General features: G+C 42.2%; 3 protein-coding genes across 4 annotated transcripts in view; 2 read left to right on the forward strand and 1 right to left on the reverse strand.

The window, feature by feature from the left end:
- Window positions 1–1177: 1177 nt before the first annotated feature.
- On the reverse strand, window positions 1178–3492 carry tmem203 (transmembrane protein 203). The gene is made up of 2 exons (XM_026338905.1): window positions 3383–3492; window positions 1178–2940 (listed from the first exon to the last, which is right to left on the reverse strand). The coding sequence occupies exon 2, from the start codon at window positions 2738–2740 to the stop codon at window positions 2324–2326; it is 417 nt and encodes a 138-aa protein (XP_026194690.1). The 5' UTR covers window positions 2741–2940; window positions 3383–3492; the 3' UTR covers window positions 1178–2323.
- A 560-nt stretch (window positions 3493–4052) lies between these two features.
- Window positions 4053–8185, forward strand: alad (aminolevulinate dehydratase). 2 transcript variants are annotated; one of them, XM_026340530.1, is made up of 12 exons: window positions 4053–4120; window positions 4765–4890; window positions 4988–5038; window positions 5427–5523; window positions 5768–5903; window positions 6007–6090; window positions 6267–6355; window positions 6607–6662; window positions 6746–6833; window positions 6925–7011; window positions 7227–7356; window positions 7663–7721. In XM_026340530.1, exons 2-12 carry the CDS (start codon window positions 4772–4774, stop codon window positions 7719–7721), a joined length of 996 nt encoding a protein of 331 aa, XP_026196315.1. In that variant the 5' UTR covers window positions 4053–4120; window positions 4765–4771. The 2 variants fall into 2 exon arrangements, with proteins under 2 accessions (XP_026196315.1, XP_026196316.1); XM_026340531.1 differs by lacking the exon at window positions 4053–4120 and having other exon boundaries at window positions 4772–4890; window positions 7663–8185.
- A 3017-nt stretch (window positions 8186–11202) lies between these two features.
- LOC113148227 (atrial natriuretic peptide receptor 2) overlaps window positions 11203–14816 on the forward strand; it is a 49001-nt gene continuing 45387 nt past the window's right edge. The window contains exon 1 of the mRNA XM_026339834.1: window positions 11203–12222. Coding sequence (XP_026195619.1) covers window positions 11529–12222 — 694 coding nt within the window. The 5' untranslated portion in view covers window positions 11203–11528. The remainder of the gene's footprint in view (window positions 12223–14816) is intronic.

Below are 14816 nucleotides of genomic sequence, written 5' to 3' on the forward strand. Positions count from 1 at the left end.
AGGAAGCCCTGTCAATCAAGTGTTGCGTTCAGGTTCAACCCGCCCCTCCCTTTTTGGACTCAACACTCTATTCAACACTATTACTGGATGTATCTTCTTGTAGGTTTGTTGTCAGTGTTGCACTCGTAATCCGGTGTTTAATTAAAGCAGGTACCAAATATTAAATTACAATTACAACCACGGCGTGAGACGTGCGAGTTCATCTACCGCATTAGAAATGTGCAATTACAGTTGTCTATCGGGACACAGTAACTCTCAATTCTTTTAGTTCGGGTGTGGTGAGGAGGAAATATCCGCTGAGAGCTGAAGGCTCAGCATTTGATGATGGTGATGCCACCTGTCGATAATCCGGCTACAATAAATACATGAGCCGAAGAGTAGCCTGTTGCACATGAATCAGCACTAAGAGAGCTATTCTTAGGTGCTATGAGACTAGAGTACCTCATAAAACATGTATCACCAAACCATAACTAAGAATAACAAGACCACAGAGCAGCAGATGATGAGGAGGAAAATAATCAAATGCACCAACAAACAATCTAGGTCAAATGTATTCTACCTTGTTTCCTCCTTTAAACTGGCTTAAATCATCAGTATTTAAGGTCACATCGAGGACACCAATCATCATCGTCAGTGGCATTTCTGGGAGGGATTTCAAATGATGTGGACATTTGGTGATATTTGTTAATGTATCATGTTCTTAAGTTGAATTGTTTTGCAAAAGAGAAAAACTGAACAAGCTAAATGATGTAAACTGTCTGTAAAGGCCACAGTCAAAGTTAAGCAAATAAAGAGTGAAATCCTATTTATAAGTTCTCCGTGTTTTGACTGGCACTGAATTTATCCTCATGACCTACGACTTTCCGTTTTATTTAACCAGTGACCCCAATTTAAAAATATTACATAGTCAAAGAATTCACTTCACTTTAACTTCCATCATCTTGGAGATCGTCAAGATTTTAACATCATAATGATCATAATGACTCACAAGCAGAAAAAAACATTAATAGATCTGAAAAACTGGTTAGTAATGTTTGGGACATGTATGTGGGCTCAAACATGCAAGAACAAAACAACCGAAATGGACCTCACCATAGTTCACAATACCCATATAAAAAGCCAGTGTCGCCTCCCTGCGGCCAGGGACAGAAAGCACAGGCAAGGTTTTCTATACACTCATTGCCAATACACCATATTGGGTAAATGTTGATTTATTTACATGTATATACAGATGACAGTAAGAGTGCCATAACAAGAACTTAAATAAAATGTGGTGGACTTCTTTCCAAAAGTCAACATATACATATTACACATAATTTCACATCAGGAATTACTTTAAAATGAGGCCTTAAATACATGCGGTGCATACACAAGGTCAGGTCAAAAACAATCAAATACATTACACATTTTACCAATAAAACAAGTGTCAGGAGAGAGCGTTGTGCACACACAACTGACTGCTTGTGGTAATCATATTCAGTTCTTATGGTGCAGCAAGACAGAATTGACGACAAGTTTTAGAACCAGCTTCTTGCTATCCACACCATTCTCACTGACGGAGCTTACAAACAACAAGCAACGTGTGAGCAAGACTCCCAGCAACAGGCAACAAAGTGAAACACAAAATAATTAACGTAACCACATTTTGCTTAGAGGCAACGTTTTCCTCTGGGGAAAAAGCAACACTGCTGCAGCAGCTCTGTTGGCTCTGGTGCTCACGAAAGGTGCCCAGAAGACGTCTGAGGCTTTGACTGTTTAATGATTCACCAGTTCAAAGAATCTGTGTCTTTTGTGCACATGTGCATTAAAACATAACTCGGGCATAATTTCCTAATGGCTCATTGTCTACTATTGATTGCACAATGTAGAGGCACTACTATGTTCCAAGGACACACTTACTGCTTTGACATCTTCTACCACTCCTTGTATTAACAATTTTCAAAAAGATTTTACTTTCATTAGACTGAATTAAAGGTTTGGTGTAACAATAAGATTTATTAGCGGTAACAAACAAAAAATAGTAGCCCTGGAACAAATGAACAAAAATGGATATTGGAAGCCACCACTTAATTGGGAAAACAATCACACAAAACAGATAATCTGCTCATTATTTCTAACTTTTGCCTTATAGGTTAAGCAAGAAACAAAACCTTTGTTTGTCTGGTGTGACCTGGAATGTATACATGTTTTTTTGTAAAAAGGGATAGTGAGCCAGAAGAAAAATTACACCAATTTATGTTTTATATCTCTAACAGCAGATGAATATAGGTCTTTGCTCCTGTGTTGAGGGTGACGTAAGAGCACAACTACCAACTGCGTCTCCTCAGTTAACACGGCATGCTCGTATCATCAGCAGCTGCAGCAGAATGAACAGAGGTGAGACGATGAGGCCAAACCACAGGTCTCTGGCTTGCTCTTGCTCTGCCAGCTTCTGGCACAGCAGCACCTCACACACCAACTTCAGGCTGAGCACTGTCAGCACCCAGAGGAGTCGCAGCACTGCCAGTCGCTTCTCATTCTCCTGGTAAAGCCGAATGGACACGATGGCTGTAAAGTAGGTGCTTAGGCCATCGGCAGCAAACAGCGGGACGAAGACCATCCACCAGCTCAGTGTGGGCGAGGGCATGTCTGCTCTCAGTGCAACCAGCATGCTGAAGACCAGCAATGCTAACAAATGGAGAAACAGTTCAAAAGTGGCAAAGCCCAGCCACTGGACCAGTTCCCTCAGAGAGAACAGCATGGCTTCAATCAGGGCAGGGCTGATTGAGGACGGCCGAGTCACACACTGGGCAGCCCTGGTTAGGGGTCAACTTGCTCCAGAGTTACAGTGGCAGTGGGTGGTGGTGAGGAGTCACGTCACGCTTGGCTACATCTTCAAATGCACCGTGAAGAGGATGACAGGGGAGGTGACTACAGCCCCAGCCTCTCGGGAAACCGTTCCTGAAAGTAAACATTAGAATAGAGATCACAATGTGACATCGGAGAGGACAAATGACAATAACAACAATGCAGACATTAGCATTCTGTGTGTAACCTAAAAGTACACTGGGCCTGAATCGCATGTGAACAAACTGCGAATTAGCTAGAAAAGATGTCCAGGGATTGCAGCTGCTTTCCTTCAGCTTTACATCCCCTGTCAGTTCAATGTTTAGCCCGATAAACCTCAGTCAGATATCGGCTAATGCTCACAGACTGAAATCAACATAGATTGGAACATTGTCGAGCAACAATTGTGTCGATTATAGAAACTGTCTTCGATCCAGTACTACAATGTAAGCTAACCAGAGCTAGTCGGAGATGACACAGAGTTCTTAATTACAAACACAACACATGAATATACATATTTAAAATGTATTTTTGCTGTGACAACACATTATCTTACCTTAACCACAGACGGGCATGTTCTTCTCCATTTAGCTGGGTGCCAAACTGTCAGAACACTAAGCTAAGAAGCCGTTAGCATTATAGCTTCGGTTTCTTTTCTCGTCGCAGAGAAATATCGCGAGAACTCAGACCTGGATTGTACGGTAGCCGACAAGCCTGATTTTAATTTATGTTATTAATCTTATTATTGTGATAATAATAACAAGTGTTGCTGTTGTTTGTTTTTGTTCTTTTTTTTTACCAAATCTCTAGATTAAAAATATATAAACAGCGCATTATTTCTATTGATGGACAGTAAAGTAACAAATAAAACAAGTACATGCTTTGCTTACCTACGTACAGTAATAAAGTAAAGTACTTTGTACCTGAATAATCCGTTTTATTTAACCTTTAGTCCAGTAAAATTATTTGATAAATAAAACAAAAATAACCATAAATTATAATTAATGGATCTAAAATCAACTATATGCTTACCTGTTTCAAGATTCAACTGATGACTATTATATGAATTAATATAATATAATATAATATAATATAATATAATATAATATAATATAATATAATATAATATAATATAATATAATATAATATATGTGATCGTCTTTGTCTGATTAAGACTCCGGTCAGTAGGTGGCGGTAGTGGTCGCTCACGACTGCTGCAAGTCTTCGGTGAAAACCACAGATGAAGAGTGGAGAGCGCAGACGGACGTGTAGTGCAGGACTTTCACATTCACAGGTTAGTAAACAGTCTTTCATTAGTATTTATGCTTATTTCATCCATATCATTCGATTATATCGTACAAGTTTAACACACTAGTCGTCGTGGCTTGTGGTTTTAAAAATCTACGTTCATTACAAAGTTTGTGCGAATGTAGTTGTTTTCCAGGGCAAGGTGACAAATGGCATGTTGTAATAAGTTAAGCTAGTTACAGTAACTTGGCACACTGTCATGATGTGCTGGCTAACTGCCTGCTATTGTTCACTGTGATATGACACATGCAATCAAAATCACGCATAGAAATAATCAAACTGTTTCACATAAGGGCCAGTCCACAGTGCCTTACAAAAATGTCTTCATAATTTAAGAAAATGATCTCTGTCCTGTTTGAGGTCCTCATGTGAGGTATGTACTTGACGGAATACTGGTCAAAAGATAATGCTGAACGTTTCTTAATTAATACAAATGTGAAGACCTGCTTACTGTGCAGTGAGAGCGAGCCAGGCTGCAGAGTAGAAAAGCTGTCTCATGCATGCCTGGTCACTTTTAACGGTGACTGAGCTGAAGCACAAGGGAGTGAGAGCGGCATGTTCACTAAAAACACAAGCCGCCTGTTCCCTGACTTACTCCCTGTCTTGTTATCACTAATGGTCTCTCTCTAGCGTAAAGATGCAGACACCAGCAGAGTCGATCATCCACAGTGGATTCTTCCACTCCACACTCAGATACTGGCAGACGTGCTTCACGGATTTAAGAGCTGACAATCTCATCTACCCAATCTTCGTCACGTAAGTTAGACAGTAACACTGCCATTTGGTTTTTACACATTCATCCTTCTGTGGGCTTCCACCTTCTCACCTCTGCTTCTTTGTCTCTCTCCCACAGAGACAGTGCAGATGCAGTGGAGCCCATTGGCAGCCTGCCGGGACAGGCCAGGTAACAGCGACAACCACAAACGCTATCATAGCCATCCCATAACTGCAAGGTTTAGAGTTGGGTGGGTAGATTCAAGTGGTGATGTAAAACAAAAAGCACATGTCACAGTGTCACCCTGCAGCTGTGAGCCCACTTAGGGTGTTGTCTTCAGATAACAGCAGTCAGGCGGGGTGGACAAACACTGGAGCTGGACTAAGATAAGAGGAGAATCCGTTAGACCTTTAAAATACTCACACAACAAAACCACTAAACCAAAATGCAAACCTGCCTCTACAGTTTGTGTGCAATAGAATTATAACGCAAGGACCTTCAAATTCCTGTGTCAGCTAAGCACTGTAGTCACATGTATTTGAATGTTAATTCATATTGCATGTATTCCTGTTAACAGATACGGGGTGAACAAGCTGGAGGAAATGCTGCGGCCTCTTGTGGAGAACGGCTTGAAGTGTGTGTTGATTTTCGGCGTCCCTGCAAAAATAGAAAAGGTATGTAAGAATAAATGAAGAGGAATAATCACATAAAAAACATTCTTAGTGACCCTTAGTTCTATGCATTTGTGTTGTTTCCTTCCCCTAAATATTCATTATTTACAAATGAATCGGTCCATATCTCAAATATGTTACTCTGTAAATATAACTCACAGAACAGAGCTTCTACACTTATGAACAAAAAGAACTTTCCATATGTTCCATGTGTTTTTATGTATTATTTATTTATTTTTGTCAATAGGATGAGAGGGGATCTGGTGCTGACACAGACGAAACCCCGGCCGTACTGGCGGTGAAGAAAATCAGATCTTCATTCCCGGAGCTGCTGGTTGCGTGTGACGTCTGCTTGTGTCCCTACACATCACATGGACACTGCGGTCAGTGTCTCCTTGGTCCATTTATGTTTTTATTTCATGTAAGATTAGAAATAATGGGCAGCACATATTTGGGTCTTACTTCTGATGCTTTTTTTTTTTCCAGGTATCCTGAATGATGATGGCACTCTGAACAATGACGCCAGCTGCCTGCGCTTGGCAGAAGTAGCTCTGGCCTACGCCAAGGCTGGTGAGCCATGTTTGTTGTTTTTCAAGGTTGTATCTAATTTTGGAGACTGGGAAACATGAAGCTATACTCTGTTCACATCTTGATTTTTAGTGATCTGAAGGCTGATATGATTTTTATATGAGAAACTCGTTTGAAAAACCTGTAAACGTTGTTTCGGCTTATGTGTTCTTCTGCAGGCTGTCAAGTCATTGCTCCCTCTGATATGATGGATGGAAGAGTCCGAGCTATAAAACAAGCGCTGATATCCAATGGTTTGGGAAACAAGGTAAATGACTGAATCATGTGTTTGTCTATCTCCCAGTACTTTCTGGCTTCACCAACACGTCTCTGGCTCTAAGCTCCACACTGCTACTTAACAGCTAGGCAGTAAAGTTTTTAGTTAAAGACTAAATAGTTCATTCGATCGTATCAGTTTCACCTCAAGATGACTGTCTTGTGTATTTTTGGAAACTTTACTGTCTGTTCATGATAATGAAGGATAATAACACAGTGATTTGATAATGTTTGTGTCTCCAGGTTTCAGTGCTGAGCTACAGTGCAAAGTTTGCTTCTTGTTATTATGGTCCCTTCAGGTGAGTAAGCACTCCGGGATCAGGTGATGGTCAGTGAAACGGTCCTTTGAAATGACAACAGCTCCCACTGTGTTTGAATGCAGAGATGCTGCACAGTCCAAACCTGCGTTTGGGGACAGACGTTGCTATCAGCTGCCTCCAGGAGCAAGAGGACTCGCCATTCGAGCTGTGGTGAGTGGATGCTTGTGTGTGTGTGTGTGTGTGTGTGTGTTTGGATTGCAGGAACAGCCGTAGAAGACCTGATTGTTGTTCTGTGTTGCAGGAGCGAGACGTGAGAGAAGGAGCTGATATGCTGATGGTGAAACCAGGTCTTCCATATCTGGACATCATGAGAGAAGTCAAGGACAAGGTCTGGGACAAAATCTCTGTATATTAATGAAGGTCAATAATAAATAGCGCTGATATGCACTGTGGGGGATTTTGATCAATTGCTATAAAAGTCAGACACAGACAAAGTCAGCCATATCCAAAGTCATTGTTTGCAGAATGTCAGACAGATTTCCTTTGAAGACATTTAAAAATATCACTGTTCCTCTTCAAATGTCCACATTTGTGTCTCTTCAGTTCCCCACTCACCCGCTGGCTGTGTACAATGTATCAGGGGAGTTTGCCATGATGTGGCACGGAGCACAGGCTGGAGCATTTGACCTGCGGGCTGCCGTAATGGAAGCCATGACCGCCTTCCGCAGGGCAGGTAAAAAGAAAATAGAGGCGGGAATTAACTCTCAGATCACCTGAACACAGACTGCGTCCTCACTGAAACGATCTGTCCCACCATCCCCACAAAAACTGGGCCTTTCCCACAAAAAATGAGCACAACCAAAACCAATAAGTAAGAAGTTTTAAAGCTGTTTTGCTTCTCACCACTGTGAGAGGCAGGTGAAGCATGAAGGAACGAAGCATACGAAACGTTTTGTCAGTTTGACTTGATGCACTCACACTCTGTGCTTATCGTTTTTTGCCCCCTCTCTGTCTCTCTCTCTCTCTCTCTCTGTTGCAGGAGCCGACATCATCATCACTTACTTCACACCTCAGCTGCTCACCTGGCTCAAGGAGTAATGAAGGAAGCTCAGAGGCCCAATAATGAACGGACCAACAGACAGACTCCTTTTAATACTAGCAAAGGGCACCGAAGCAAATCAAAATGTATAAAAGCTTTTGTGGAGACAGTTCGTTCATAGGTTCAGTTGTTATTAATTGTTAACAGGTGAACTAGTGGGATGCACATGTTTATTCATGTGTGGGATTAGCAGCTATGATTAAAGGCACATACTACTTTAACTTTTAAGTTACTGAGGAGCGCTGAACAATGAGAATGTAGATGTTTCTAATCTTTGTGTGGGACATGTCTCCTGTGTGTCACTGGGATCAGCTTTGAATTAAGTCAGACTTTTGTTAACATGATTCTGGCTTATACCGTATATTTGTATGAATCAGAGTCACGTGTAATATACAACAAAACTGTCATCCTCTAGCAAGTTTATAATAACTAAAGGAAATAAAAGCATTTCCTTAGAGCTACAGAGGTGTATGTGTGTTGTTTAAAGTTTGCATTATGAGCCACCGGGGGCCTCTATTTATCATACATGAGACATCTCAGCTTTACAAACACTATCAAAAACATTTAGCGCCTCTTGGCTGTTACACGGCATCACAGGATGTTAAATTCATTTAGTTGGAGTTTAATGTAATGCAGTTTCATTTTTGGTTTTCTTGTGTATTTTCATATAAATATAAATATAAATATATAAATATATATATATATCTTTTTTGCTGAAAGCAAAATGACTCAATGCTAAATTTAATGAGTTATCAGGTGGATGTTTTTTGCAGTGTATTAAAGCCCTTGACTGCTGACTTCAGAGTTGTTCTTGAAAAGCTAGAAAACGATGAATCATGAATGTCTAATTCAAGGCACTGCAGTGTGGGTGGAGGCGAATACAGTTGGACAGAGAGAGAGAGAGAAAACACGTACAGCTGCAAACAGCAATCAGCAAGAGTCTAAGAAACACTGCTGTTGCGTCACTGAATGCAGCAGGGTTTGTTCTTTCACCCCTTTAGAAGCATCCTTTTTGCAAAAGGCATGAGAGCAATGTTTCTGCTGAATGGAGAAAGGTCAATAAGTTACAGTAAACTCAAATAATAAAGTGCCAACAAGATGCTCTGGAGGATGAGGTGGTTAGATCTTTGGCACTGCCCCCCAAATTGACCCCTGACCTCTCTCAAGACTTATACACTGCTCAAAAACTTTGAGAACCCAAAGACTTTGAAAACACATCAGATTTCAATGGGAAAAAAATCACACTGGAAATTTCTACTGATATGGACTGAGTGATGTGTTAGAAATGAAAGGATAACACATTGTTTGATGGAAATTAAAATGATTAACCTACAGAAGGCTGAATTCAAAGACCCCCTGAAAATCAAAGTGGAAAAATGACACAGCAGATTAGTCCCTTTTACTAAAATCTTATTTCCAGCAACTCAAACTGGTTACTCAGTACTTTGAATGGCCCCCACATGCTTATATCTTGTATGTATGCCTGACAGTGCCAGGACATGCTCCTAATGGGACGATGGATGATGCCCAAGGCTATATCGTCCCAGATCTGGTCCAAGGCATCACAGAGCTCCAGGACAGTCTGAGGTGCAACCTGGCGGAACTGGATGGACTAAAACATAATGTCCCAGAGGTGTTCTATTGTATTTAGCTGAGGCGAGCGTGGGGGTCAGTTAATGGTATCAATTTCTTCATCATCCAGGAACTACCAGCATACTCCCACCACAAGAGGCCAGAAGCAACCCAAGACCTACTACAGTCCTGCCCAGCTCTCCTAGAGTAGCTGCCTGTCTCCTGGAATCTTCTCTGTGCACTCGAGATTGTGCTGGGAGACACAGCAAACCTTTGACAACAGTACATGTTGATGTGACATCTTGGAGGACTTGGACTGCTTGTTCAACCTCTGTAGGGTCCAGTAAACACACATTAACACAAAATCTCAGATAGTTACATCTGGAGGATTTTAATTCCAGAACAGATGAACATTTCCAGTATTTCACTGGAGAATTTAAATGTAACAATATTATTTTCCCTCTTCATTTTTATTTAATCAATTATTGACTTAGAGTAACTTTGTGTGTGTGTGTGTGTGTGTGTGTGTGTGTGTGTGTGTGTGTGTGTGTGTGTGTGTGTGTGTGTGTGTGTGTGTGTGTGTGAATTATGTCATTTTTTCAGCCTGATGGCATGATAACATTTTGTCCCTAAGGATGCTTATTCCTGACTTTGGTTTTTGCTTGTCCAGTGAAATATCACAACATCTCTATAACATTCAGGCAACATTTGCACAAAGCTTGTTAAAAAAACAAATGCTAACTTATCAATTGTAAAGAGCAGAGTTTTATGGTTTTATATTGTGTCACAGTAGTTAAAAATGACTGAAGTGAAAAAGGCCCAAATCCCATTGCATGTGATCTTTTTGCATCACTGTTGTTGCTCTGCTGTTCATTTCGTTTTGCAGATTTCACACTGAACATCACCAGAGGAGCACAGGAGGACCCAGCTATTCAGTTTCACGGTCAAGCGGGGACTGGCAACATGAGACAACCACTTTGTCCGGGACACAGCAGAAGCCAATAATTCCGCTCCCAGTTTTACTCCCTTTAACTTATTTACAACTGAGCCACAACCCTGAGTGCAGTCAACAATAACCCAAGAGCTGAAGAAATGACAAATGGAAGCAGCGCTAGAGTGAACAGTGGACCGGCTTTTTGCTGCTGCTGGCTCACCTGCTGTTTAGAGCATAAATAAAGAGGTGTGGTGAGGGTGGTTACTTTCAGGGCATATTGATGTCAATATTGATGGTCACGTCTAAGTTTACATAGGAATTCATCAGAGTATTTCATTTATAATCCTACTTCTTTGGCATTTGGTGGTAGGAATAGGCATTGGCACACATCCTTGGATCCCTAGAGCAAGCCATAATTGCTCAGCAGTGATTATGGGCTAGAGAACAGCAATAGAAAAGGTTTCACTCTGCCAAACAGTCATAGTTGTTCACCAGGGGGCGACTCGTGTCCATTTTAGATGAACTCCACAAGCGCTGCAAAATATGTCAGCTCCTTTTTTTGTATTTTTTCTTTATTTTACTAATTTACTCTGCTTTACAACCGTTTTTTTCTTAAATCACTAAGTTGTGGTTATTTGGGGCCGTTTTTATCTTGACACAGATCAGTTTTATTTAGTAAATTTAGGAAACAGGGTTGATGAAGCAGATCTTTCAAAAAAGTTGCAGTTTGATTTCTAACAAAGACGACCTGCAACGAAATCACTTAAACTGAAAACATGTAGTTATTAACTTAAAGTCAAATAAATATGTATGGACTCACTAAAGACTTAAGGACGCTGCAAGAAATGTGCGTCGCTTGCAGCGTAATAAATCACCAGCGAGTTCCAAACTGCGCACACTTCTTGCAGTGTGTGACGTGCGGGGGCTGAGCACAGGGCTGCTCTGATTTAAGGTACAGTCATCTGGATGGATGTTATCGCTTTACCAAGAGGCGCTCGGTGTGAGGACCACGCTGCGCTGGAACCTTCGCTCTGGGAAGTAAAAGAACTTCGTTTCATGTGGATTTACGCAGCGCAGACGCATGGCACAGTCGGACTGGCACCACAGGAATAATGCCTTTACCGACTTTGTTTGAGATTTGAGAGTGAAAAGGAGACAAACAGAGAGGGAGAGAAAGTGGAATACTGATACTTATGGTTTGGTGTCAGGGTGCCACAGCCGGCCGTGTCTCCTCTCCAAACGGTGCGTACTCACTGGCCGTAATTAGCTCTCCTGGACTTCCGAGCGGCTGGGACGCAAAATGGGAAGCGGAGTCCTGCTGGGAGCGTGTCTGCTCGCGGCTCTGTCCTGCTGCCTCCTCCCAGGCTGCAGAGGTAACATAACCGTGGCTGTGATGCTCCCGGACAACCACCACAAGTACCCGTGGGCACTGCCGCGCGTCTTCCCGGCCATCCTCATGGCGCACGAGGACTTACATGTGAAACACGGGCTGCTGCTCGGTCGCTCCATCAACATCCTCAACTTCAGCACCGAGGACCCTGCGGCGGGCTCCTGCGCCGAGAGCCGCGCGCAGGTGGTGGCCGTGGATGCCAAGCTTTACATCCGCCCGGACGCGTTCTTCGGGCCCGGGTGCGTGTACCCGCTCGCCTCCGTGGGGCGTTTCGCGTCCCACTGGAAGCTCCCGCTGATCACAGCCGGAGGACCCGCGTACGGCTTCGACAAGCGGGACGAGTACCGGACTATCGTGCGCAGCGGGCCGTCCACCACAAAGCTGGGGGACTTTGCCAACGTCCTCCACACGCACTTCAACTGGACGTCCCGGGCCGTGGTGATCTTCTACGACCTGCGGCAGGACGACCGGCCTCACTACTTCCTCTCGGAGGGGATCTTCCTGAACCTGAAGGAGGAGATGAACATCACGGTGGAGGCCCAGCCGTATGAGGACGATAAAGACTACAAGGAAATCATTAGTTTCATGAAGGAGCACGGGAGAAGTAAGTTCATGCTGGAAAGAACGTGTGATGTCAAGTCTTGAGACCTGAGTAGAAGAAAGTGAAACACCAGTGTACAAATAATTGAAATTATTACAGTGAGCTGCAGACATGTGACATTATCTCAAAGTAAACAGATCAGATCCTCAGCTGGTTACGATACAGATGCAGCCAGTGGTTGGAGTAGAAAACTCCTTTTAATTACATGATGTGCATGGAAAGTAATTGAGTTAAGTCTCTTCTTCATGGAACAAACATATCTATTTCATGTGGAGCATCCTTTTGAGGAGTCCCACTAAATGCTGCGAAGGAGATTCCTCTGCTGTAGAATGAGGAAAGTTCAAGTGGAGTAAAAGTCATTTCCCAGCACAGATAAACAGAGGTAGACTGGAATAGGTGCAGGGAAAAGCCAGTTTATTCCAGAGTTGTTAGTGAGGAATGTTTAGGCTGTGGGCAGTCTGGCTGCTGCTGCTTTATTGCCTGCTGAAGACCACCACCTGCGTTTTTTAAAGACAGAGGGGCGCAGAGGTCGCGACCCAGTGGCTGCACTCTCAGTCCAAACATGTCCTGTTGCAGGTCACTTGTACCCAGTAGATCCAGAAGAGCTGTGTCTGTCTGCTGTGGTAAAGTTTCTGTGCAGTATGATGCTGTTAAACTCGTGGGATAAGACTGTTTGTGAACAGTTGTGCTGCTTTAGCTGATGGATCTTTTTTTTTTTTTTCATCTTATAATCACACACACAGGCTGTTAAATCACTCGTCGGTGTTCGCGCCTCAGCTTTAATGTAGTGGAAACATTTGTGAGGCTGCTGGGTTTTTTTTTTTTTTAACCTCCAGTTAATTGTGTGACTGAGAGTATGTGTGCGTCAGGGAGAGAGACGGGGATCAGAGAGGAAACCACAAGTTGATCCAGTGTAGAATCAAAATGTTCCTGTGGCTCCACAGCTTTATCAATGCTTCATGGATTAGTACTGAAACTCACAGTCATGATATAGTGAATATCACAGGAGGTTGCCAGGTTGGGAAAACATTACTTTGACTTATCTTGAAACAATTTATTTGGCAACATTAGTTAGAGTTAGACATACCATCATGTGTCTAGTCTAAGAAGGATTCTGTAAAATCTGTTTATTTGCTACTTTCTTCCCCAAAATTGATCTTATATCCACGACTTGAGCTGGAATCAGAGTGTAGTTAGTCTAGCTTAGCATAAAGACTCCTTCAGGAGCAGCCTGACATGCTGGTTTCACCTTGTTTCCAAACTTTATACTAAGCTAGACTAAACAAGACAAGAGTCTGTTGAAGATTGCTTATTATTTCTCATTTTGTATAACCTGGCATCCCAAAAGTCATTCTTAGTGGTTTATAATTAAGGCGTAAAGCTCTAATAAATATTGTTTCATTTTTATTAACACGTACATTAGATATAACTTATAGACTATTTCTAAAAGACACATTATAAAGCTGTTTCCTGTATTGTTTGGATACAGAACCTGTTGTTGAGTCTAAAAAGAAGGTTTAATAATGCTACAGAAGTATGTGTGTCTCTGTAAAGCAGTTTCTTCACTGATGTAATGGTCAACATGAATTAGTGGAACCTTTGACAGCACTACACAAATTAAAACCCCCCAGACTGAATAAGATGGATCATAGAGAAACTATAAAAATACTCTTATCGCCAACATTTTTTCTTGCTTTCAAAGCAGTGTCAGGAATAACATGCTCCTCTGAGGCTGCTCTGCCAAGAAAACCTAGCTGCCATAGCAGACACATCACTAATATTTATATTACTAATATGTTTCTTGAGCCAAGCAGCCCACTTACATACAGTCTGTCCATAATTAAAGCTGTTGACTAGAAATCTGACGTCAATCAAATATTTTGCTCCAATTTGAATGCTTGTTTTTTGACATTCAAAATTCAGAACCACGTTATATCCGATCTTAATAGTTATACTGTTTGGGTGTGCTACAAATATTTATCCTCCTGTCCTCATGGGAACATTAGGAGGAAATCTTTTTTGGAAATTTCTCGACATCTCACAGCAAAATCTGCTTCCAACCAGTAAATCTTGAAGTATTATGGTTTCTGGCACGGCAACGCAAACCACCCTTTAAACATCTTAATCTGTTGTTACAGTAACCGTGTCAACAAATAATAGAATAAACACAGTGTAAAGTTAATTAAAGGGAGGTGCAGCAGCAACGAAGGCAGTAGAAGCACCAAGGGAACGAGATGAAAGGTGGAAGCTGCCAAGCATCCACATTTCCCAGATGAACTATGGAGCGACCGCATCGAGCTGCAGGTCGTGGAAGCTAATGGTTTTGTCAGGACTTGTCCTGACTCGGCATTCCACTCACATCTATCCCGGCAAACAACCTCCGGGCTATCAGCTCTGTGCAGTCATCCAACCCTCACAAGAGGTTGAACCCAGGTTACAAGGGAAAGCTGGGACTTTAAGTGTGAAAGCACACGTCATTGCAGCTTTGACAGCACCTTGTTCAAGAGTTAAACTCCCCTCTCGCAACCATCTCTAATTCCCCCAATTCCTCACTTGAATACCTGCAAATACAGATGTGGCAGGAAACCTAGCAGACT

This window comes from Anabas testudineus, chromosome 22, assembly GCF_900324465.2.
Source record: "Anabas testudineus chromosome 22, fAnaTes1.2, whole genome shotgun sequence".
Classification (NCBI taxonomy): Eukaryota; Metazoa; Chordata; class Actinopteri; order Anabantiformes; family Anabantidae; genus Anabas; species Anabas testudineus.

What these genes read in the sequence shown, in the direction of transcription:
- tmem203 (XM_026338905.1), bottom strand. Translation starts at nt 2,740, where the DNA reads ATGCTGTTCTCTCTGAGGGAACTGGTCCAGTGGCTGGGCTTTGCCACT.
- alad (XM_026340530.1), top strand. Translation starts at nt 4,772, where the DNA reads ATGCAGACACCAGCAGAGTCGATCATCCACAGTGGATTCTTCCACTCC. An exon ending in AGCCTGCCGGGACAGGCCAG is followed by an intron (nt 5,039 to 5,426) that starts GTAACAGCGACA and finishes TCCTGTTAACAG; the next exon opens with ATACGGGGTGAACAAGCTGG. An exon ending in TCCCTGCAAAAATAGAAAAG is followed by an intron (nt 5,524 to 5,767) that starts GTATGTAAGAAT and finishes TTTTGTCAATAG; the next exon opens with GATGAGAGGGGATCTGGTGC.